This window comes from Lonchura striata, chromosome 5 (genome assembly GCF_046129695.1).
Source record: "Lonchura striata isolate bLonStr1 chromosome 5, bLonStr1.mat, whole genome shotgun sequence".
Classification (NCBI taxonomy): Eukaryota; Metazoa; Chordata; class Aves; order Passeriformes; family Estrildidae; genus Lonchura; species Lonchura striata.
The window spans coordinates 32,122,310-32,148,615 of record NC_134607.1 but is presented as its reverse complement, the minus strand read 5'-3'; the positions used below and the strand labels follow the sequence as shown (position 1 = coordinate 32,148,615).

The 26,306-nt window shown below is 37.4% G+C and overlaps 1 protein-coding gene across 6 annotated transcripts in view; it reads right to left on the bottom strand.

The window, feature by feature from the left end:
• CADPS2 (calcium dependent secretion activator 2) overlaps positions 1 to 26,306 on the bottom strand; it is a 282,332-nt gene that overhangs the window by 186,065 nt on the left and 69,961 nt on the right. For all 6 annotated transcript variants that reach the window (XM_021553475.3, XM_021553479.3, XM_077783432.1 and 3 more), the window contains exon 3: positions 3,085 to 3,417. In XM_021553475.3, the coding sequence (XP_021409150.2) occupies positions 3,085 to 3,417 (333 nt within the window). The remainder of the gene's footprint in view (positions 1 to 3,084; positions 3,418 to 26,306) is intronic.

Below are 26,306 nucleotides of genomic sequence, written 5' to 3'. Positions count from 1 at the left end.
AACTGTCTGCTGGGCTGAGATACCAAGAAACCAATGGTTTACAAGTTAAAGGGAATGCTCCATTTAGAGCAGGCTGGGGAGCAGAGGCTGCTGAAATCCAGTAAAAAGTTCCTAAATGCTGAGGAAGTCACAAGGAGGAGGCTGGCAGACAATACCTCCTACGGTTATAAAGAGCACCCTTGTCTGCTTAGCAGCCCTGTAGGAGCAGGATAATTTACTCTTATCATCAACATTGTAAGACATTTTTCTGTTTCCTATTTCCAAAGGACTGGAAGGTATAAAAAAATGGGGGAAAGAAAAAAAGTGTTTTTTGCACAAATTATAACTGTACAGATTGGCTTTTAAGGGCAGCTGTTTCTCAGAGCTGGAAAATATACAGAATTTCATATATCTGATTCTCTCCTAGAAGCACAGGCTAGAAGCCAAACTAATCAAACCTCTATCAAAAATACAATTTTAACATCTATTTGGACTTGGACTTATCTCGCTGCTCCCAGACACTATTGATTATCATTATCTGCATGTCTCTAGTATTCTAAACAGCAGCAGCAAAGGGAAATGAAAGTGAGCATTTCCATACAAACACAGATAGAGGCTTCTAGGGCAGAATGGAAACTGCTGACTGAAAACAGAGCCTAACTCCATCTCATCTTCTATAAATACACTGTCAGTACAAAGGAATAAGATACAGCCTACACTAAAATATTATTAAAACTAAAATGAGAAATAAGGGATTTCACCAAAGGACAAAAAGGTATTACATTATCAGAAACTGGTTGCTGTCTACAATGCACTTCTTGGCAAAGTTAGGTATGAGTGTTGTCTTTTTCTTTTCAACAGACTTCTCCTCATAACTTTGGTCTATTAGGTGCTTGACTGGACCACAGGAACAGGATATGAAAACTGTTGTTGGCAGCAACTCTGTTGGAGTACATAATGAAAGTTTTTGTTTCAGCAAAGTAACCTCATCCTTGCCTCAGAAAACTAAAATCAGCTAGAACCCCAAAACAAGGGTATACCCTTAAAGCCTTTCCCTCTCCATTCTTTCCAGCTTGAAGTACATAGATGCTCATGTATCTGCTCCAAAGAAGTAGATTTTCATTACTTCACATCCTCCAATACTTACATGAATCCAGGGGAAACACTGTGTACTTCACAGATCTGCACAGAAGATTTTACAGAGTTCAGTGCTTAAAAAAAGCAGGAAGAGCAAGAGAAGTGCCTTCTTTTAATCCCATTGACTCATCTTTGCATATGTCAGGGTGGTCAATCTTTCTTCCTTCTTACCCACAACAAGGTTATTTACTCTTTAATTTGCAAGTAAAGAGTAAGAAAATACAACCATTCCATGCTCACAATTCTACATGTTACAAAAATTAGCCACTAGGATGGTCAGTCTCTATGGGTTATGGACCAAGAATTTAAGATAGAAAATTGTTAATATTTGGAAAACAGCTTTGGTCCATCAAATTTTATAAATATATGAACCAAAACAAAGAGGCCTTCAAGTATACAGATACAATAACCTAGTGGATGTATCATCAAAACCACTTCTAGGCTAAGGGAACAATTTTCTTGTTTAATTGTTCAAAGTTCTGCCCAATGCAGACTAACAGCAGATTTTGACTACCCACAGCAATGTACAAATCAAGACCACATCACCAGACACCAGTGGAGAGAAGAATCCATATTGAGTTTCTACTATAAGTAACAAGTTATCTGTTGGCAAAAAATAGTGTTTTTTCATGTTTTCATATAATGGAAGAGGTTGCCCAAAAGGTTTGCGCAATCTATCTCCATGCTTAGAAGTTTTTAAGACCTGGCTGGTAAAGCCCTCAGTAACCTAGTCTGTCTTCACAGCTCACCCTGCTTTGAGCAGGAAGCTGGAATGAATGACCTCCAGAAGACTTATCCAGACTGCCTTCCATGCCTCTATGTTCTATTGTCTATAAAACCCTCCCAAAATTAAGCAGAATTATTCCCCTGGATTTCAATGCTTCTTCATCTTCTTACCAACCCACATATCCCAGATGCTTAGTGATTTATCTGAGAAGTTAAAGGAAAAAGGAAAAAAGAGGGGACAAATAGGAAGAAAAAGAAGGAATACTCTCTTTTAATTCAAAACACTGCTCATAATTTGATGCAGCAGAAATGCTACATACTGCAGATGTTTTGATCGTATAACAGATACATGATTTCATGGTACACTAAGACATATAATTTGTTCCTATATTAAGATGGTCTATTACTACAAACCAGCCTTCAGCCTAATATATGAAAAACATTTTAACTGTGATCTGGTTGACTATTTTATAGATAGTGTAAGAACATGTGTGATCTCAGTTTAAATGCCTCATCTATGCATTGGTTGTGAGACTAGCAAAAATACCTTCTTTTTCTTCAGGTTTTTCCTCCTTAACTGTTAATTTACTCTTCCATCACTATGAACACTGGTTAATAAAATATTTTTGCATGCCAACTATATTACTGACTAGTGAGAGATTATACACATAAATCTAAATATGACTGCTGAATGGACTCTCTTGGTCTCAGTAATTTACAGGAAAAATAATGTATCCAACAAAACAACAATGCAGAAATGTGAAAATTAGCTTTGTAGAGGATGCTTGAATTGAAGCACATTTAGTTCTAACACACAAACCTTCTAGACACTGGATATCCAACAGGATCCTGAATCACATGTCATCTATACATGGCAGCAAATTTCTTTCAAAGATTAACACACAGGCTCAGAAATGTATGTACATGCATATGTAATTTATCAGAGGGTATGCAGATGTACAGACCATCGCCCATTGCTCAAAATCACCCAAATTGTGTGAGCTGTGACATGGTAATAAGAGACCCCTGTACCATAAGTACCACATTCTCTGCATACCCTTTATCCAATTGCTCAGCAGCAATCAGATCATGCAAAGATTCCTTGCTGAGCAGTTTCATCTCCTTGGACTGCAGAAATGCACCTAAATTTGAAGGAGTCTACACACAGGGAGGAAGCACTGGACCTGCTGGCATAGGGGAGACATTCTGGACACAACAAAACTGAATGATACCAATACTTACTTGGCAGGCATTATAAATCAACTGATGTTCCAATTTTTTGATCCCTAGAATCTGTTGAAACATTTCATAAAGCTGTTCCTTGCTCAGAATCAGCTCTGATACAGCACTTAAGGGCATTCTATTCGGCTGTTTGCAAAAGTCCTCTTCTCCCCTGTATATGGCATCATATTTGGCTAGCCAAGAACTTAACACTGTCTCTTTGCTTAATCCATCAATTTCCGGCAAACTTCGGACTCTCTTTTCTATGTTTTTCTTAAAAACATCTCTAAAGTCACTTGCAGAACATCCTCCACTGTGGACCATTCTTGCAACCCGGTCACTCTTGAGAAATACCTTTTAAAGTAAAAGAAGAGAAAAAAAAAAAGAAACAAAGCCAGTTAGCCATGGACACAAATACAAAACAATCCCTTGTATAAGGGAATATAAGCCAGTATTTTGTTCCTACACAAGACAGCCTTATATGAGAGAGCTAGACATTTTGTTATGTTTGTTATGTTTCTCATTTAAAAAAAACTGACCATGTTGAAACCAAGTTTCTGCACTAAGTACTTAAACTGAGTAGTTGTACAAGCATTTTTTGCATAAATTTTGAATAGCTACTCTAGATTAACTTTTAATTTAAAGCAGCTAATTTAAAATTTACTCACAGTGAGACACAAATTCAGGAGGAGAAAAGGAAAAAAAACACACAAAAAAAAACCCCCACCAAAACCCTAAAAAAATAAAGAAACACACAATCAATATTAACAATTGCAAATACAGACTCAAAGACTCAGAGCTCTTTCTACTCTGTAGATATAATACTAGGGATAGAGTATGGGATTCTCTGTGTAAAATCACCAAACGTCAGCATAAAAAGGTCCCTCCCAGCTACTCATACTCTAAGATATGAGAAGTCAAATTACAACAACAAACCAATTAAATCAGTTCCAGCATTCTGTAAAAACTATCACGTGTTCAAGAATGGTTGTTTTCATCTCTTCTAGAAGGGCCTCAGCAAGGTCGATCTTGCCAGACACTGTATGTGCCCTGCACGTAGCCCATTTATTGTACTAAGTCTCGTGAAACTGTTTGTCTACAAGATGCAACCAAGGAAAAGCTGAAGGTGCAGTACAATCACCTGTGTAAACAATGGATGTGTGCCTTGGGCAGAGATTAAACTACATCATGCCATTGAAAGGATAACTCAGGGAGAACCACCTGCTTTCTGCAGCAGAGGGAGATGAATCAAGGCTCTCCACTCTGCATGGTTCAGCTGCTTGGGTGCCACACCAACATCCCAAGCACAGCTGAAATGCAAGGAACAGATGAGAAACCACAAAGCTGAAACAGACCCATCATCTTTCTGACTGCTCTCTTCAGTCAGATGTATGAACTGGGAATTAAGCATGCATTCTCAGATAGTTACCAAGAGCTATGAAATCATATATGATTTTGTGAATGGAGATGATAACACAGCAGAGTTCTGACTCCAGGTACTAGCTGCTGTTAGAAGATGGTGTACCTAACAACCAACCTAAACCAACCTACTGGGCATCACTCTCAAAATACAGAAAAATGGAGTAGGAGAGGATGCAAGCAGATCAAGAAAAATTAATACTAAAATTTTTAGTGCTTGTCAATGCACATCCTCTTGTAGCATATTTTAAAATGCGATTACTTATAAAATTTTTCAACTTACAATATTTTTCAATAGATATCCTAATTGATACTGTTCTTAAATGCTGCAGATTAAACCTAAAAGTATTTACCCAAGGAGATTATTTTAAAAAACCTCACCACCAATATATGCTAATCACATGTTATGCTCTATCTGTACCATGATACATTTTCTTTTATGCAAACATGAGCATCTAAGGTTAAATACTTACCCATAATGGGACCTGACATAGTTACTGTCAATTAATGCTTATATTAATTTCCTCAAAAGGCTACACAAATATTAAATCTCATTTCAAAACAACTAATAGGCAGAAATTTCATTCAGCAACAAAACTTATTCACACAAACAGGTACAAGGATATTAAGTCTTTACTTGTTTTAACAGTCTGCAATTACAAATGATTCATTCCTTCAACACTCATCAAAAAAAAGATGACTTCAAACTTATTTCAGCTACTTTGTAAAAAATATTTCATCTTCCATCACATTAGCTTGCATACCAACAAGAAAAAGCAGATGAAGAAGACAGTAATAAATTAAGAATATTTATAGACACTTTCTACCCAAAATCTCATATTCATGCAAAATCTTGCACACAAAACGATATATTGCTAATATAATTGGACCAGTCTTGTAACAACAAAACAAAACAAACCAACAAACCAACCAACCAAACAAACAAAAAAAACCAAAAAAAAAACCCCACAAAACCCCCCCAAAAAACCCCCAAACCCACAAAACCCCAAAAAATACCCCATAACCCAAAAAACTCCAAACCTGCACAATATACACTATAAGAACATCAGTATATCATTCACTTTGCATTACCATCTTTCAGTCTTATTATTCAAAACAATTAATCCTGAATGAAAGGGATGTAAAGCTGCTAGCACTTTCCTTGAATTATAAGGCATACTAATTCAAAATTTCTTTGTGATTGTGAAGTTTATTTTTCAAGAGACTTTTTTCCAGGAAAAACCCCACTTAACCATGGAAGGGAAGTACTGTTGTAACACTTGGTGCATGTAATATTCACAAAATAAAGGCATGTTCATGTTAGTCAAAGTAACAGGTATGTGCAAAAAGAAAGTACAATATGCATGTGCCCTTGACTCTAAAATGTTCCCTTCTGATGTGTTTTGAGTCACAAACTGTATTTTTATTAAATTTTCAAAAATTATTCCGAAGTAATTATTTTTCAAGAAGGAAATTACTCAAGATACAAATGCAAGGTGTGAATAACAGGGTACGAAAAACATGGTATTTTCTGCAAAGGAATCCACTGGACCTAATTACACTGGCACTTACTGTACTACTCGTATTTGAGTGAAAATTTGCCATTTTTTCCTGAGGGAAAAAGAACCCATAATATAATCTTTAGAATTAACTACTTGCATTTAAGATAATTAAAAAGCAATAATAACATTTTAGCAAAACTATTTCATATGCAAGGCTTTATTTGCAACAGAAAACCATAAGAGAATAGAAATTCTATATAAGAATGTATCAAATGTATCACAAATTTAAAACACTAAGATGCATTAAAAAGCTATTAAGTGTCTCATCCTGTTCCTGAAAGATATATGGTGCACTCCATGTTCAATGTAAAATCCTTTGCTTCAGTTAGACTTCTTGAGATTCATCTGCTTGGTTTCAGAACTTCCAAAGATTATATGAGCAGCACAGTCATCCTCATGAGGGAAAATATTTTCATTGATTTGTCTTTAAAGCAAAATACTAATTAAGTACATTCACTAATCTCTGATTCTTATGGCCTTCATTCCTGTATTTTAATTGATCATTAGACTCAGTACTAATTAAATAATTATTCAAGAACTTAGAGTGTAAAACCTTATCTCAATTCTCTCAACACTAGGGGTGAAGTGGAGATGAAGAACAGTAAGAGGTTTGATAAATATGAAACTTTAAAATATAAAATATTAAATAAAAAATACCATTAAATATAAAATGCCACAAAAAGTTATTGTGGGCACAAAGAAATCTCATTCTGCATGGAATTAGATTTGGCAGATCAGTCACAATCTTTTGGAAATCCACACAATATTCAGAAATAATTTGCAAGACTCAAGAGTTTTTAATGAAGCATTTCCTGTTACTACCAACATTTTCCAGACTTCCCCAAAGACATCCTGGATTGACACTGTTGTCAGTCAGCATTTGAATGTCTAGAGTCATTACTAGTTTATTGACTCCACAAATCAAAATCAACTATCCATGTTACTCACTGCTAACAAATTATCAAACACTATAAAGGAATGCTCTATTAAATAAAACACATTCTGGAGAAAACAGAACATTCAAATATAGGTTTCGATGGGTCATAAATACCCTCTTTGAGGAAATTTTTCAATTCATGTTATTTAGAGTCCTCCTAAATACTTTTGGACTGAACCACACCTTCAGTTTCTGATGGATAAAATTCAACTCACTCACAGCTGAGATGACACGCTTTTTAAAAAACCCCAATAACAAATGTAATCTACTGAAGCATTGTTTAAATCCACTTTTTTCCAATCATTACACATATGCAATTTCATCTACTGCAAATGCTAGTAAAAACCTAATTCACAATAGTCTTTAGCATTAAATAATTACCTTAGAAGTATATTTTTGTTTCAAGATGAAAAATCATTATTTAGCAGTGTCTACAACTTAAGAAAATGTTAGAAATATTATGAAAAGAACTGATCTTCACTTTTAGAACATACTCCTTAATTAACTTTTCTATTTATTGGACATCATACCAAATTTAGCTAATTATACAATTCAGCATCACAAACATGATTATCTTATTCTCTACTGTAAAGCTCAGGAAAAAGAAGATTCAAGCAAATGCAGTAGGATAGGTGGACCACAAGAATGATTTCTCAACCTCTGAGAACTTCTTGCTCATCTGGCCTCTGTACACCTTCTAGTAGTGCTAAAGCACCAACATTCTCCTCCTCTTCAAGCAATGCAGCACTTGGGAGCTTCATTTGCCATTTTCCACAAGAGGCACTAGAGATTATTCTTCATTTTTGATGGTCACTTCTGTTCCTGTAGCTTTGAGGAGATCACATTTACACTTCAGACATTTGCTATTTCTTAACAGTCAGGGCTCAATGCATCATCTTTCATGGAAAATACTGTGGTAGCTCAAAATGCACACGATATCTCTGGGACAGCAAACTGCTTGACATACTAAGTACCATGTGAATCAACTTATTACCTTTCTTACAATACCTATTTCAAGCTGCGTAACATCTTTTGCACATCTGCTAAATTCTGGCATTCTGGATGCAAACTCTTGGGCTCCATGCACATTTTAGCACAGTAATAGGTGTGTGACAAGTGCACTCAGACACATGGCGAAACCAGCAGCAGTTTGGTACAAGCTCCCAGCTTGGCCTGGGCCACACTTGGTCAAGAATTCCTCTCATTCCCATGTAATCTCTGAAAGCCCACAAAGGAGCAGAGGGACCCAAGTGAGCACTGGTGCATATGACTTGGAACACTGATCAGGTGATTCACACATGAACAGCAGGTGGCTTTTCCAAGACCCATTTATCAAAGAACAAAGAAGGCTGTGGGTACAAGAAATCTCATGTAAACCTCTCCCACTGCTGTAATTTCAATAAAAGCCAACCCCCGTGTTCCATTATAGATTACAGATGAAGTGAGTTTTCTTTGAGCTCTCCCAGCTGAACAGCCTGGCTGCATAGCAGTGATCTTCCCTTGAGCCTCTCAAGGCTGAGACCCTTTAAAATGGCAGATCTTTGGTAAGTGGCCGATATTGTGTGTAACCTTTAGTATGATAGCTTTGACTTGTGCCTTAGTAGCTTTACTTATGCCTTGGTAGTTTTGAATCACTGTTCAAACAACTGTGCTGCAGAGTAACAGAGTGAAAGTTGACATTGAACCTTGTTAAATTGCACTTTCAAAACACCATACGCAAAATGCTTTTGCTAATACCTTTCACAAGGCTTCTTTAAGAAATCTAAATCACGCATTTGTGACAAGGTAGAATTAAAAAAAAAAACAACATTGCACATAGGGCCTCTAAATAATAGGTTACCCAGGAGTTCTCATACCTTCCTTCTTCTATTACTATGATTACTTGTATGCCATTCTGAGTTAAGCATAAAACAATCCTTTCTTCCAGACTACCAAACAAAGGTGTAACAAGAATCTCTGCACTGATGCAGACCATAGGAAATGCTTCATTACCTACATTTGAACATTGGTAAGTGATTGCATCACTTCTCCAACTGATGTTGCACATAATTTTATCTCTGAAAGTACATGATGTCCTTCTAATTAGGACTATGCAGGTCTCTGTCAGCCTCCAGAAGCTTGCTAATTGATTGTAAAATACAGGACCAACATTGCCCTCCTACAGCAGCACAATGACTGATGAACCAGAAAGGGAACTATCTAGATCTCCAGTGTTTTTATTCAGGACAATGTACTGCAACTGATGTTTGGGGCATCCTTAAAACACAATAACATTAAACCAGAATGTTTTCATATAACAAAAAAGACTGTCATGTAAAGCCTAAACATATTTCTCTTTGGAGATTTTTTTCAGCAGTACATTATCACTCAGACACAGGTATACAGCTACAGAGAGCAACATTTTGTTCTTATGGATGTGCTCTTGTTTTAAAGGAATTTTCTTCTCCTTTAAACTTACCAGAAGCAAAGCTGGAACTGTATTAAGATTAATGGCAAATATGTCACATCAGAAATTGTCAATTAAAAAATAAAAATGAACAGAAGTACCTCTTTGATGGAGACTGAACAAGGGCACAAAAGACTTTGATGGAAGTCCAAGGAATAGTCAATTCTATGAAAGCTTTTTAGGTTTCTGATATACTTTTCTGATGTGTTCTGTACTCAAGCTCCTGCTGTGCTTTGTAAAATTACCAGAACTCTTGAGTTTATGACATACAGAGTAATTTTTTTGAAACAGCAATTTTCAGGGCTAAATTGAGCACTAAAATTTCTGTAAACGACAATAATTCTCATCCTGCAAACTAAAAGGAATTGAAATTAAGTCTTGTATTTAAAAATTAGATGTGACATGCATCAGCACGTTGTGTTAGAAGAATTACCTGAGGCAAAGGAAAGCATAAGACATTTACTGTGTAATATTAAATAGCCCCAATGCAGCAGCTCTTCAAAGTCACTGTCAAGAGATTTCACCAACCTAAAGTCCTTCCTGTTCCACAGGAATAAAAAGTATTCCCATGTCAGTCATTAGTGTGAGCAATGGTCTCTGGGACCAGCTCTCACACCCCTCAGTATTTCTACTCTAGACTGAAATCACACAATGCATCACACCAAGATCTGGGGCTAGTTTGATGAAGGTGCAAAAACTTCTGACAGTTTGGAGAACAGCTTCCACAGCTATACATTGTAAGAACAAAGGCTTATTCCTCGTAGCAATTAACATATATCATGACCAGCGCTGTTTGCTGCTAGACCTTGGAGCTGCAGAAAAAAACATTGTTTCAGATATGATGTTCTCACTGCACTTATTTCTTGAAAGAAATAAAAAAAAAAAAAAAAAAAACACACTAGAATTTATTAAGTTGATGTTTAGATTAGTTCAACTAAGCACATTACAAGAACAAGATCATTTTGGGTCAAAAAGAAATAGTTAATGTAGTAACATCATACATCCAAGAGTAATATAATATTTTTATGCTCCTTGAATAAAATTACTGTGCTGGCTACTGAAAGAGCATTTATATTGAAGAAGACTTTAGTAGTTATCAATGCATTTTAATAGCTACTTCTAATAACTCTTAGCTGCTGAACATGAGTGGAAATTAAGGTAGTTAATGAAATTTGCTCAGTATTTTGAAATCAGAAGCACTTCTCACATTTTTAGAAAAAAAAAAAAAATTAGGCATTGCTTGCAGGTCTTATTCCTCCCCTGTTCTCTTTCATACCCCAGAAATATCCTCCAGGCACTATTTTGACATTTTTACAATTTTTACAACTAAACAATCAGAGTTAAAGGATCCTATTTTTAAATCTATGTAGGTAATCAGAACAGAGTCCTCACCTTCAGGTAAAAGCAAAATATTTTATGAAATCACACTTGTAAACTCTTGATTACTCTACTTAAGAATTTGGATGATTATTTTGTTAATGAAAGTTTAATTCTCTTAGGAGTATACTACCTTGTACAGTTTTCCCTAATTTTGAGGGGGTGAGAAATCTGAAAGAAAAGATCTTTGATTTTGGCTAACAGTGAGGTCATGGGGTTTTGTTTTTAAAACCTCTTTAGAGAAGCACATTACATTAAGATGAAAAAAAGAAGCAAAATTTAAAGTAGCAAACCAACCATCATCATCCAAAGAAGCATAATCATTCAATATTTTCCTTTTTTTTTTTTAAATATATCTACTACCCTTCCTGAGTACATTAAGCTATGATTTCTTCTTATTAAGATTAATGGTTCAGAAACCATCACAAGCTGAAATTTTCAGGTAATTTACTTTGCTTTCTTCAGCTCTTTTGGGCACAACAGATGCACACTGGACATTTACCACTGCTTAGCAACCAGCTATCTGTAAAAAAAAAAAAAAAAACACCAAAACTCAAACTCTTGAAAATTAAAATGTCTGTTACTGCTCCAGGGGTACATGCTTGTAAGCATACTACACAACACTGTGCACTGAGATTTGTTATTTTCCAGCTTTTTCAAAATGCACAAGCAATTGCCAATGTCTACCCAAACTGCTGTTCCTGATGGCAACACATTTCACAGAGTCCTGTTTGTGCCTTGGGCATAAGAACAAACAGAGGTATAGTAACAATCACCATAAAAAATCCACAAAACTGGTTCACCCTGAAGCACTGTTTTCTCCTGGATTAATTTATTAAAGTTAACAAGCTACCCTTTTGAAACAAGCATATTTATCCTCCTTTCACAGCTTACAACAGCAGCAATAGTTTTTGCACCCTAGTGAGACACAGTATATAGGCTGCTGCCTAAGTGAGCATGGGTGTGGATTACTTTTGCTGTGCTTCCACTTGGAACAGGCATTGTGATCTTCACTTTAATAGTACAGCTTCCCCTTTGACCAAGCCCCATTGCTCAGGCTGAAGCGTACTATAGCAAGCTAACAGCTTACTCTCCAGTGTGCTGATTCTGCCTGACAAGAACTGCTTCCTTTGGTGACCATTGGAAAGTTCCAGGTTATGAGAATTTCAAAGGCTCTATTTTAGATAGTGTAAGACTGGAAAAGGCTGTTAAATTGAATGTGTAACACAGCATGCCTTGCTGATGTCACTGTAAAAAGGCTTAATCTCACCTCACAATTGTTCCCTATTTTCCAGCAAATTCCATAAGGAAGGTGTCCAACCCTGACTATAAGGGAAGAAGATGAAGAAACCAAAGATTGAAAATAAAAAATGACATCAAACAGGAAACATATTTACACAGAAATAATGAGTAGCAGTTTTGCTAAAAAGGATTAGGAAAAAAACATTTACTCAGCATATTTATCTATTTCACAATCAACAGGTAGTTTATACAAAACTACCTCTAGTACCTGCAAACTTGAGAAAAACACACACCTGCTTGAAATCAGTAACTTATATTTTCATTTGCCTTACTAAGGAACTCCTCAATTCTCTGACTTTTTGGTGTTTTCAAAACAGAAGCAGCCCCAGCACTTTATATCTTACGATAGTATTACCTCTTAGGATACTATGTTTCTAAATGTAAACTCCAATTTCTAGCATTAACTGTGAGAAAAATTGAAGTAAATTGATAAGTACAATAAAGAAGAAAAATAATTCTTTACTTCTCTAAATTTTCCTCTGGAGTCACTTGTGGTTCTAGTTTTAATTTCATTTGACTGAAAGTGGACGTTATGTAAGTTTTCATCATTGGTATTGCACTGGGTTAATTTTGTCAGAGATGAAAAGAATTGGTTTTTTCACTTCCCTATTACCATTAATATGCTTCTGCATTAACCATTTTCACCTGAGTATAGATTAATAGCTTTTAGTTTGAATGAGCATACTCCTATATCTTTATTTTTGAATATAATACCAGGCGCTCTATAGTCAGACCAGATCTGCTGAGATCCTTTCAGTCCCTATCACCCACCACCACCCTAAATACTTTCATGCAAAGTAAGGACACTGTTTCAGAACACATATTTTTACTGATCAATGCCACTTTTTCATTTCCAGTTTATACATTCTGCCACTGCAGCTGAATGCTCAAAAATGACATGAGCAAATAGAAATTGGGCTGAAGCCACCCGTAATGCTGTCTCATAACCTTATTTTTCTGCTTTAGCAACTGAAGAAGTGCCAGCAAACTGACAACTTAAGCAAATAACCAGCCTTTTCTTTCCCTGTACTAATTAGTTTTAGTGTCTTATTATTTGGTGGAGTAGAAAGGGCAATGTTTGTAGGGGAGAAAGGTTAAAGGTCTGACCACTCTGTGGCCTAAGGAAACTGGAAAAGAACTGACCCATCACGAGTACTGCAAAACTTGGGTAGTCACAGGAAAACAAAGGCAAGAGTAGAGCCTTGAAAGCCTTTGAAGGCTTACTGATCATGTCCTATCAATCTGGCACCCATTCTCCTACTGTGATCCCCAGGATTTAGGGGAAATAGATACATGGGAAAATGCAGCCACTTTCCATCTAAGTAAAAACTTCTGCACCCCATGAAGAGTGACATTGTTTTAACAGTATTCTTGAGAATTAGATGTAGTGTACAGCAGTGGCAGAGCAAAAGATCTACGAAAAGGAACCACAGCTGCGTACTTCACATCCCAAAGTCAAATAGAAAAGGCTGATTGCACCTATTGCCTCCTGCATGACTCAACAGCTGCTTGGATAGTCCACTACAACTGTTTAAAAAATAATTCCATCATTACTAAAATATAGGAAGTAAGAACAACTCTGAGGAGAAAAAAAGGTGACAAATGCCACAGGTATCTGGAACTGCTAGACTGGAGTCAAGTAAATGAAGAGATGCAAATTAGAAGATGAAAGGAATACAAACTGTCCTGCTACCCATGTTTAGCTATGTAATTCACCCATTTTAGCCCTCTTTCCGAATGCTGGGCAAGGGTACACTGCTCCAGAATACAACCCAGAGCTCCTAATGCAGGCTGTGCTTTGAAGCACTCCCTATAGGAACCTCTCTTGCTACAATGAGGACAGAGAAGCTTGCAAAGATTAATTGTCCAGAGTGTTCTACAAAACATCCCAGGGCAAGTGGTGTGACTGCCTTCCAGAAGTTCTGAACAGTCACAACAGAAGACTTTGAATGATTTGGGGAGAAACAGGATGAAACAACACAGTTGAGTTTAATTGCAAGCTGATGTGATAGATAATACTAGTTTTGTGATAAGAATGTATTTGGTGTTACAAAAATTGCTTCCTTGCTTCTCCCAAAGGACAATCTGTACTTCAAAGCATTTCTGTTCTAAGAGGAAGACAAGGACAACATAATGTAAGTGCAAATGTAGGCAGGGACAATACATCATGAAAATGTGAGTGCTTGGGGAATTGTTTTTTATGTCTTTGCACTTAGAATACATTATTATTTGTGTGGACATTTCTTAACAGCAACACCATCTCATCACTCATTAGAATGCATTTCTATTTCAGAAAGTTATAAAGGATATTCAGGGCTGGCAGACACTAAGCCATTGGCATGTCAGACTCAGCTGCTAACTGTAGTCTTACAAATATTTTTTGTGGGGCAATTTTTATTCCAATACAACTTTCTTAAAAAAACAGACTTTATCATAAATACATTTTCTCTCTCCATCTTTATTAAGTGTAATCTTTGTGTGTCAAAAAACAACAATACATTTTCCTTGATTAATTTTTCACAAGGGTGATCAATTCATGGTGTCAGCAGGAAAGTTATAGTACACAAAAAGAGCTTCAAAATGCATTCTAAATCTTAAATCCTGCCTTAGATTTAATAATCACCCTGCTGGCTGCACTTCAGACAGCAATACTTCAATGGGAAGATTAATGAACAGTTGGTCTGCTGTTTAATCCCTCTAGATTTTAGCATGCAGAATGCAAACTTTTACAGGTTGGACTATTTTTATGCATTCCAATTATGTGTCAAAGTCCAAATTTAATGGTAACTTTGAGGCTTCTTAGTCATTGTTAGAGTACTTAAGTTTTAAAAAATATTAATTCACTATACTTCAACATTCTCTAGACCATTTTAAAGATTACCTTTCAAGAGATCATCTCATTTCAGAAATGCCTTCAATTTCTTATTTATAAATAATTTTACACAATCATCAGCTACTTTGCCTTGCTAGTAGTTTAAGATTTAACTTTATTTTGTGTCTTAAATTTAACTTAAGACAGAAAAAGTAAGTTCTTCTCTACAGCCACGCCAGCCAGTTATTGCCTCTACCTCTTACAGAAACAGCTGATGCCTGTCAAGTTCCCGCTGCCCCTGACTTCCATGGCGTCCATACTGCTCAGTAATGTCTGAAGTCCAAGAGAATGGTAAGGTGAGGTAAGAAAATTTGCACCCAGCCTGGGACAATGGGGAAGATATTGTCCATATGCCTTTATCCTCCTCCCTCAGCATTTCTACAACCATGCCTTTCTTTCTTGGGCTCCAGAGAGAGATGCTGATAATAGCAGAACCACCTATGAAACTTCATTTGCAATAAGTGGGGCAGTCTGAAATTATTACAGTCAGAGGAACCTCTTGCCTAGAGTAACTATGGTTGTATACAAAGGGACAAACCCTAGTTAACTATCCAGTGTAATTCAAGATCCTACAGTGTTTTGTTGTGCAGTAACACATAGAAGCAGGAAAAAAATTCTTCAGAGAGCTCTTAGAATTGAGGGCCCCTCCCAAAAAAACCCCCAAAGTCTTGATCTTTTTTTGCTTCACAGCTCCCAGCAACAAGTACAGTGTTGTACAGCAACAAGAACTGAGGATGGAAAAAGAAATAAAAAAAACAATACTACCAGGATGTTGAAAAGTTCTCCTTCTGCAGTGTGTGCCCAGTCTGGTTTCAAATTCACCCTAACAAGACTTCACCTCTCTTTTCTTCAATTATGGGCTCCAGTTTCAATAAACCAGAAATGTACAGGAAAGTATGCTTATTTTTAAGCTTTCTCTCTTAAATGACAGTAGCACCTATATTCAAAAATGTTTTCAAACTAAGCCAGTCAAGAGCTTTGGCAAGAAATGCAAATGGTTTGCAAGTCAAATGTAGTAAGCAAACAAGAATTACCCCTCTGCTGGAAAACCAGCTCTACTTACACCAAGATAAAGCTTAAGTTTTTTGGTTATTGTGACTAGCCTATTAGTCAACATCATAATGCACTTTTAATGCCCAGAGCAAAGACCACACATCTCTTGTCCCCCATAGGGCCAAATCCTGTACACTGCAAAGCCAAAGTCTGATTGCAAATTCTTCTAATTTTAGTCTTTGTACTGTCATTCCACTCAATTTCTAGTCATAATTCCAGTAAAGCATAAGATTTTTCATTTTTATTACAGCTTCTTTTAGACTATTCTCAAAACATGTTTCCCACTTATCTAAGAAGCAGACTTACACTGATCTAAGTAGTTTTTATGAAAAAGTAACTCAATTTTGCATGAGGCTATTTGGAAACATTTGCACTATTCATCTGCCAACTTCTGAAACATATTACTCATACCAAGAGCCTTCTGTCATCTTCTAACACAGATTTTCTAATTTGATGGTCCAAAGAGCCCAGAATAATCCCTAAAGGTTTTTTATTTTAATCATAAATTTTATGACAGCCAGAAACAACCTCCTTATCATGGCCACTTCTACAAATGACTACACCTTTCAACATAGTTATTATTACTGACAGATTTATCATAATCACTATTTAAATACTGATAAAAAAAATCTGTTACAATAGAAGCACTAAGTGTGTACTTAGAATTTGTATTGTGGTGTCATTTCAGAATTCATGGCTCCATTCAGTGAAATAATTCAGATTATTTCACTCTCACACTAGAAATTTAACTCATAAAACATGAAACAGGCAAAAGGCTAGAGAATTTGAACTTATAAGGGGTAAAGATAAAGAAAATGAAAAAACTATAGCAAGGAACACACTATTGGAAGGTAAGTCTAATACTTGCTGCAGTCACAAAGTCAGTATACATCTGCCCAGCAAGATCAAAAAAGTGAACTCTATTTTCAAGTCAAGGAGAAAAGAGTTGTTACAAGACTGTCAGATTCAAACTACAAAGCCTGGCACACTGGAGCAAAGCTGTGCAGCAGCTCTGCCATGTCCCAGAGCATGTGCTCTTGGAGCAGCCACAGCCAGGAAGATGCACACAGCTACGAGATGTACAGAAGCTACAGCAAATACAAGAATGCTGCCTTGGCATTACCTGGAGCTGCCCAACACATCCAATTGGTTTTGGCAGGCCCTCCTTCACATGCTGACAGAGCCAAGCTCTACATCTCAAGTTGTTATATGTTTTAGCAGGTGCATTTGTAATCTGTCTGCACTAAAACTTTGGAGCTTCCAGGCACAGAGCAAAATTCAGCTCCAGCCGTGCAATCCGGAAGCAATGAGAGCTGCAATGTCATCAAGCAAGAAACTGGAAGTGGAATCATCATAGGTTCATAAACACATTGTCAAAAGGCAGAAAACTTCACGATCATGCACAAGCTTTGATCTTTTGGAATGCAAAGAACTGACATCAAGAATGAAAAAACACCAAGCTAAGCAGCCATTTCTAGATTTGAGAAAGCCTAAATTAAAACTTCAGAAAAGGCAGTTATGTCTCAATGCCAGCAACAGAAAGAGATTTACATTGAAATTTAACCAGATTTTATCTTTATTTCAAATAAAGGTTCATGCTAGCTAGCAATATTTCTCAGTACTTAATTAAAAGCAAGATGCTACTTTTTTAACCCTTAATTTTCCCCTCTATAGCCTGTAAGACTGGGAATGCTCCCTGCTGAAATATTCCCAGGAGACATCCAAGAAGATACATCTTCCACTCATCCAAGGTCTCCCTTGGCTCCATGTGCAGCAGCCACTGAAACATGGCCCAGGCCCCTTTCTCATGGCTACCCAGACATACTCAGAACTAACACTAAACTGAGCAAAGGTGTTAAACTGGATGCACTGTTTTCTTTATCAAAAGAACTATCCATGCACTGTTTTCTTCATCAAAAACACTGTTTATAAACAGCATCCATTTTCAATATTATGCCCATTGGCAGGAAGTCATAAAAAAGGGAGGGGAAAAAAAGCAGTTTTGTTACATACATATAAATACATATATATGGCATCGTTCTAGCCCAGAAGTAACTTAGGAACTCTAATTTTCTTGCACTTTCTGTATATTATGCTATGCTTCATTTAATGGTTTTTGGTTGGTTGGTTTTAGTTTTAGGGTAAATCTGAGGCTAGGCTTACATTCAGCAGCTTTATTTAGTGAAGAAAAAATTGAAGGATAGGAGATCACATCAAAATAATTCATAATAAATAGAGACTTTACATAAATGCTACGTAAGCAATATGAACTTCTCCAACACAGTCATGGAGATCAATGTTATCAATCTAAACCCCAGTGAAACTATTACTGAGTTCCTCATCTTTTTAGGTAACATATTCTGATATTTCAGTTGGGATCAGAAGACAATAGTTTAATTTTTGTCATTTTATCTAGTTGAGAACTCAGTGAACAGTGTCAAAAAGAAGTTATGTTTTCTAATTTGTGCAATAGGACTAGAAAACAAATGTACCCCATATGTGTACCCTCAGCATACAGAGGTGGATTCTCTCCTGACTCATCCTATTTTACTCCTGCAGGTGTTTAATTGGGTGCACTTCACTTTGTGTTTTTATGTAACAATTATGAGCCACATACTACATGAAGAAAATATTATTAAAGCTTCTTCACATGTCACAACAGAATCGTGATTATCCATATTTAAAAGTGAAAAAATATGGAGAGGGCTTGGAGGGGAGCATCATCTTTTATTTAAAAAGAAAATTGCTATCTGTGGACAATGTTTTAATCTGTTACAGAATGCTGGAAAAATGGTGAACAAGCATTGTCTAATTATTTTCCATATACCATTAAAGTTCGTTCATTGATGAAATCTGAATTGTTGTGTGTGCATTAACACCAGCCCTGTCATCTAAATAGTGACCTCTAACAAGGCCAACAATATTATCATTTATATTTCCCCTGCAAATTATTAAAATGCTAGGAAAAAGAAGTAGTCTTGAGCAAAAACACTTATGAGAATCTGAGAATGGCAGCCACCCAAAGGCAGCCAATACCTTCTGCCCAAATTGCTCATCAAGTGTTCAGTGGCTATCTGGCAGCTCACTCAAATCTGCTGATTATCTCAATTCCATGACTCCGTCATATAAATCAAGGAGCTGATCCAGCTGAAAATTAACAAAAAATTGGATAATTGAAACAACCTGCTCTGTGTTTCTATGACTTGACAAACCTGGCTCACAGCTTGGCTACGCAGTAGGGACAGTGAGATGGGGGGAAAGAAATCCTCCTATGGGCAGTTTTCACTACAGTCTCCTCAAATGAATTCTCAAACCACCATACTTGAAAGCATCTTCATAACACATAATAAAAACTATTTCACTATTTTCATTTATTTAAGCCATCGATTATTTAAGTATTTGTGGCATACAGACATCAGAAGCCCTTTATAATGCAAGGAGCTCAGGGACAGAGCTCAGAAGGACCCTGCATCTCTGACATTAGGAATTTACCATGCAGCACAAATTCCAGGCCTAGGTGCCTCCACATGATAAAAGCATTGTACCAAAAGGTTTGGCGTAACATTACAGGGTTCACAGATGTCTAAACACAGACAAAAGGGATGATATCTAAAGATTCTATTTCTCTTCAGAGCTCCACTGTCAAGCATCAAGCTGGCTGACCTAACTTGCCTCACAGTCCTGGAGAGAAATGGTCAAATAATTTAACTGAGACACAAGTAAGAAGCCACTTCCTTCACAATGTGAGGTGATGGAGGTTGGGAGAATGAAAACTGTATCTCCCATTCTCTAGAGAACAAATTCTCCATTGATGAGGAGACCGACTTTCCTCAGTCAAGGAGCCATCTTCATTTTCTTAATACAGCTGAGAGATGGGAAGTTGGCTCCCTGAATTAATGTTAATTACAACATTCACCTGGGAGGAAGCGGTCTTCATTCTTAATTCCTCCTCTAAGGCATGGTAATCTGTTTTAACCAGCAACAAATTAATTTAAAATAATAAACATAAAAATGAACAAATCACTGGAGAGAAGCCTCAAAGAAGATAAAATGCCAATAGAGTAGACATAAAAATAGATAAAAGCTCTGAAGAAGCTATTGCTATTATAATTCCTAAAGTTAGAAACTGATCCACAAGCTTAACATGACCTTGTTTACAAATATTTAACCTTCTGAGCAAGGAATCTGACTCAGTTACCATATGTGAAGTCTGATAAGGGAAATTTAGCTTATATTTAACTAATATATCAAGGCTGTAGCTATTCTGATCTTAAAGGTTCCAAGCAATCGTCTCATACAAAGGTCTACCCAAAGACGAAATTAATGACTGTCATATTAATTACTGGGATAGTATTTTTTCCTTGTGTTAACAAGACATATAGCTAAAATTGGGTCTCCTTTTGCCAGACTAAAACTAGTTTAATGGAAGTTATAGGTATCAGTTAGAAAAGATGCTGAGTAACACTCTCAGCATTTGAATTTATGTAACTTTTTTTTTTTCTTTAATGAACTATAAGAAGTGCTATATCAGAGGCAGGGAGCATGTATCTTTGTCTTGGTAACTACAGAATTTCCACTTCTCCACTGCCCCCTATGAATATTTCTGTTAGCAATCTCCTACATTTAATATATTCTCTGTTATACTGGCTATTACCAGTTACAGATGTTTTACACACAGTTTAATTGCAGGCTCTCCTTCCTCATGGATATGGTTGCTTTTATCCAACACATTTGCAACTACAGTTTGTAGGCAATCAACTCTTATTAAACAGCTCCTAATTTTCCACATCCATTTTCCCCCTCCCACCCCGTGAATCTTAACAGTTTCTTAAGCTTCAGGAACTTTAGCAATTTTTCTATAGGTCAGAAACTGTGAGAATCATTGCATTTACTCCAGCAGCCTTGCTGAAGAGTCATCATAATCTGCACTCTGGCTTACAAATAAATAAAAATATATACATACATATACAAATATATATATATATATATACACACACACATATGATGTTCTTTTCTATGGCTCTTTTACTTCTGCTATATCACTTTCTGGAGATGGAAGAAATGTAGCAATAGACAGCAATTAAAGTCATTACAAATCATTACAGTTTGATATCCTGGTGTGCATTGGGAAGAGTGTGGCCAGCAGGTTGAAGGAGCTGATCCTGCTCCTCTACTCAGCCCCAGTGAGGCCACACCTGCAGGGCTGTGTCCAGCTCTGGGCTCCTCGGTACAGGAAAGACAAGGAACTGCCAGAGTGGGTCCTGCAGAGGCCACAGAGATTTGGGGACTGGAGAATCTCTCTTGTGAGGAAAGACTTGTGGGAGTAGGGCTTGTTTAGTCTAAGGGAGAAGGCTGAGAGGGGATCTCATCAGTGCATACAAATACCTCAAAAGCAGGTGCCAAAAGAATGGTGCTGGACTCTTCACCAGTGCCCAGGGACATGAGAAGCAAAGGCCATAAACTAAATCACAAGTTCCACCTCAACATAAAACTTCACACTGCGGATAACAGAGCACTGGATCAGGCTGCTCAGGAAGGTCATGGAGTCTCCCTGTCTGGAGACATCCAAAATCCACCTGTACAGCTTCCTCTGTCACCCGCTATAAGGGACTCTACCTTGGCAGGAGGTTTGGAATAGATGATCTCCAGTGGTACCTTCCAACCCTGACTGTTCTGTGATTCATGTAGAATAATTATGGGTTTGTTTTCTTTCTTAAGTAGTCTTCCTTGTGCAGAGTTATCACTTGCTCTCTGCAGATCATTTGTGGTTCCTGCCATCTGTAAATATGCTGCACCTGAAGATATCTGCCCCCTTCATATGAGAACCATTTGTACAACTAGTCACTTGGATTACTGGAAATTATTTTCAGCTTATAATATACACGCTCTGCTTAACTGACAATTCTTTAAATTGTTTTCTCCTATTTATTTGGGGTTTTTACAGACTTTTTTCCTATTTTGTCTAAGATAGAATGTTATGATTTAATTTACAAACAATCTAGAACTTATTGCTTTCTCCTATAGTTTGTTTTTAAAAATCTGGTACAATCTTTTTCCAATTTTCATCAACCTAGTCTGTTTCTGGCTTAGATAATGCCCATCCTTTTCATACAGCCCTCTGGCTGCCTAAACTTTAGCTAGTTCTTAACAAACCTCCTCCTCCTCACAACATTTTCCTCAAGAACATACTGAAATGCTCCCAGCACAAGGCACAGGGCCAGCTACACAGGCAGGATGAGCTTCAGAATGCTGCCATGGAAATTCTACTCTTTAAGTCCTATTTTTACATGACCCAAAAGATATTCCTTAGAAGTCCTATATGAAAAATCATTGCAAGAAGTCCTAAAAAGATCTGATGGTATTTTACAACCAGCTACATGAAATCTCCAATCAAAGCCACCTAAAAATAATTTTTCCTTAACTTTCCCCTCCTTGTAGCAGAAATTAAGAAACAAGCTTCTCCCACTCTCAAACATAAATCAGCAGACAGCATGAAGAACCTTCTACCTCTGAAGCTAATTTTTCTGTATTTAAGACTGTTGCTTTCATCATGGCCACAAGACATAAATGATTAGAACTATTTTAACATAATTAACACTTTTTTTAATTTTAGGGTGTTTGAGGTAGATGTTTTGGCAGGCAAGGCTGTTTGCTTTTTACATGTTTTCTTTGAGGCTGGATACATCCTTTCCTTCTCTACACTTGGTAATTCTGTTTGTCAATCAGCAATACAGTCCACTCTGCCCTCACCAAAGTTTCTCTTCCAGAAGTGTGGCTCAGGATGCTGCTGGCAGACAGAGGAGCCCTGGGAAGCAGCACTGGGTGCCTTGCACGTGGCTGCAGTCTCAGACCAGCTATGGAACTCAGCCCAGCCAGCAGCATCCCATATGGTCAGCTCCCATGCAGGTGAACGGTGCAGCCATCCAGCATGGCATGGAGATGCAGAAACAGGACAACTGGAGCTCTCGGAGAAGAAAACCAGAAGGAGGAACAAGATTTATTGTTGCTCTGGCCATGGCTGTAGCAGTCAGGCAGTGTGCTGCAGAAGCACAGCCATGGAATGAAACAAGTGGCAATACCAACACACTCAGCTGAAACTTATTTCTGAGGCCTCCTGACAGATTGCTCCATCTGCCCTCCTGAAAGATAAATTGTTTAATGTGGCTTAAGTGCCCCTGGTACCCAAATGCTGTAACAATCATTTTCTTCTGCTGTAACCAATTTGTTTTCCTGCCTTTAGCTTTCAGCTTTCCTAATAAGCTGTCAATTAGTTATGCAAATTTGAAAAACAAACATTCAGCTCTCCTTATGGCAACCTCTTGCTCGTTGCCATCCAAGTTCACTGGATCTGTATTGCAGATGATGAATTTGATTATCAAGCTCAGCCCCCATAGAAAGCAAGGCAGCACCAGCAGTTTCTTTTTAAAACACAGATTTATACGCTAGAATTGTAAATAACTGTGTGCAGTTTTGGGTGATATTAGAAAGATATTAGCTATTGGAGAGCATCCAAAGGACAGCAGTGAAGATGGTGAAGGGCTTTGAGGGGAAACCCTATGAAGAAGAGCTGAGGTCACTTGGTCTGTTCAGGCTGGAGAAGAGGAGACTGAGGAGAGACCTCACTGCAGTTACAACTTCCTCATCAGGGGAAGAGGACAGGCAGGCACTGATTTCTTTGTGGTGACCAGTGACAGGACCAGAGGGAATGGCCTGAAGTTCTGTCAGGAAGGTTTAGGCTGGGTATTAGAAAAAGGTTTTTGACCCAGAGGGTGGCTGTGCACTGGAACAGCTCCCCAGGGAAGTGGTCACAGCACCAGCCTGACAGAGCTCAGGAAGTGTTTGGACAGTGCTCTCAGGGCCATGGTGTGATCCTTGGGGATGTTCTGTGCAGGGCCAGGAGTTGGACTGGATGATCTTTGTGAGTCCCTTCCAACTCAGGATATTTTATGCACATAGAATTCCCACCAAGTTTTGGTCCATTACTCACCCTTCACCTGAACAGATAATCACTGGAAAAGTCTGTTTTAAATCCTGCTTTTTAAAACACCATGTCTCCTTATTTTTCAGGAACTCCAAACAAATTTCAACCAACTTCAGTGTACAGCAGAAAGCTGGTTTGGCTTGGACTGGATGCATTGAAACTTGGCACAGATGTAACAAATTGAGGGGGATTTCTAATTTAAACAGATCTGTCAATCAAAATGTGAACCCCAAAACCTTAGCATTTCTACAAAATGTAGCCTGATATGCTGCTCTAGTCCAGATTAAATTTCTGAAGACTGTAATGTGCTGAAGCTCTATTAATTACCTAAATGTGTGATGAATTTTAAATGTAAACAGCCTTCCTTGCAGTTGTTTTTCAGGAATACATTTTATTTCACTAATGGGCCATGCTTAGGCCATCTGTGTGACCCATGATCAGGCTGACAGGTAGCAGCTGGATCTCATCACACAGCAACATGTGAATTACAAGCACCAAGAACATTTTACAGAAATCACCTCTAGAAATGTCATTTTGTGACTTTTTCTGACTTGCACTTTAAGCTTCTGTATATTCTAGACCCGCTTCACCTTCTTACATCACAAAGCTTTCTCAGTTAATGAACAAAGTAAAGAGAAAATCCCCTCCAAAATCCAACACACCCCTGCACACACATACACCCTCACCCCCTACCATAGTAGGTTAAGTATTTTGTACTCATTCTGAATCTCTGAATTGCAGCAGGCTTATGTCTCCAGGTGATTTCAACCAGAACAACAACTGGTTTATGATCATAAATTTGCAAAATTTAGAAATACATTTTAAAGGTAAATAGTCAAATGTTTTAAAGAATCAACAACGACTGAGCTAAATGCTTCCATTAGTTCAAATAGTCTAATAAATATTACTCTGTTTTTACACTGGTGTCCAGCAAAAGAATGCTTGACATTGAAGTCCTGGGCATTTCCTCAAACAAAGCAATGGTCTCAAACATGCAGCAGGTGCAGAAGACCTTTCTGCTACCCTGCTCTATGCAGAGAACAAGGAGATAAAAATGTAGCAAGGCTGCTTCAGTATGAGCATCAAGGGTCTTTTGGTGCTTTTGGTGTTGAAGGTAACAAACTCCTAACTCAGAGACTGTCATTAGGCTAGCTGTAACAATACTTTGACAGGAAAAGTAGACTTCCTTTTCAAATCACTAACTCATGTATCAAAAGTCTGTTGAGTGGAAAGGGAACAGTCTTTAACAAAAGCTGTTAATGTGTCCACATTGCTGTTTAACCATAACCTGACAGTTCAACAGCATGAACTTAACATTCATTAACATCTCTTCTAACTTAGGCTAACAAACAAATTAAGACCATTGCCAAAAACTAAATTCACAGACTATCACAAGTAATATTTTTTACATTGCTAACCTCAGTACATTTTAAGAGCTTTCAAGGTTTTTTCCCATCTCTAAACAAGCAGTAATAAGAAGGACATCTTATTACTGCTTTCACTACACACAGCTATGCCAGCTCATGCTTTGCAGACTCCCCTGCCATCTGTATTCATTATTATTTTTTCAAAGGGTCAGGTCTGGGCTCACAGTTGAACACAGAGCTTATCTACTTCTAAAAGAAATGTCTCATTCCTTGACTAGTTCAGTTATTCTAGTCCCTGTACCACATGGTATTTACCTACAAAATTTTTTCATTCCTTCAGGATAACTTACTCAACTTTATTATGATTAAATATGAACATTCTGGAAGCAGCATTTTTCTCCTGTCTCACTTTAGGAAAAGACAGATATACCTTTCCTTTTAGTAGACGAAATCAGGCTTAAAGAAATAATTACTGCGAGGTCTACAGCCCCTGCAAGTCTTTATACCTAAGTCAGGAGAAATTACTATGCATATTCAGATCAAGAGCTATAAAACAATGCTAAGCCTGAAGACATCCACAGTGATCAATGTGATTCTCTGATTCTGAAGTGATGCACTGCGGCAGGACATTCCTCCCTCCCTTCCCTTCTCTACCAATACATTCAGCTGTTGTATATGGATGAGATAACCTGACAGGGGGTTATCTCTGGCACCAAGAGGGCTGAGACCCTCAGCTGAGAATAAACATCTTGGTCTGGAGAGCAGATGCAGAGAGACAGAAAATTTAAGTATCATTGACTGAAAGTCACTGATTTACACTATAAAAGATACACAAATTATCACAGAGACAGAAGCCTCTTACGCACTCCCTGGAAATGTGCAGGGCTTCTCCCACAAAGTTTGGATGTATTTCCCTGGATACTTTTC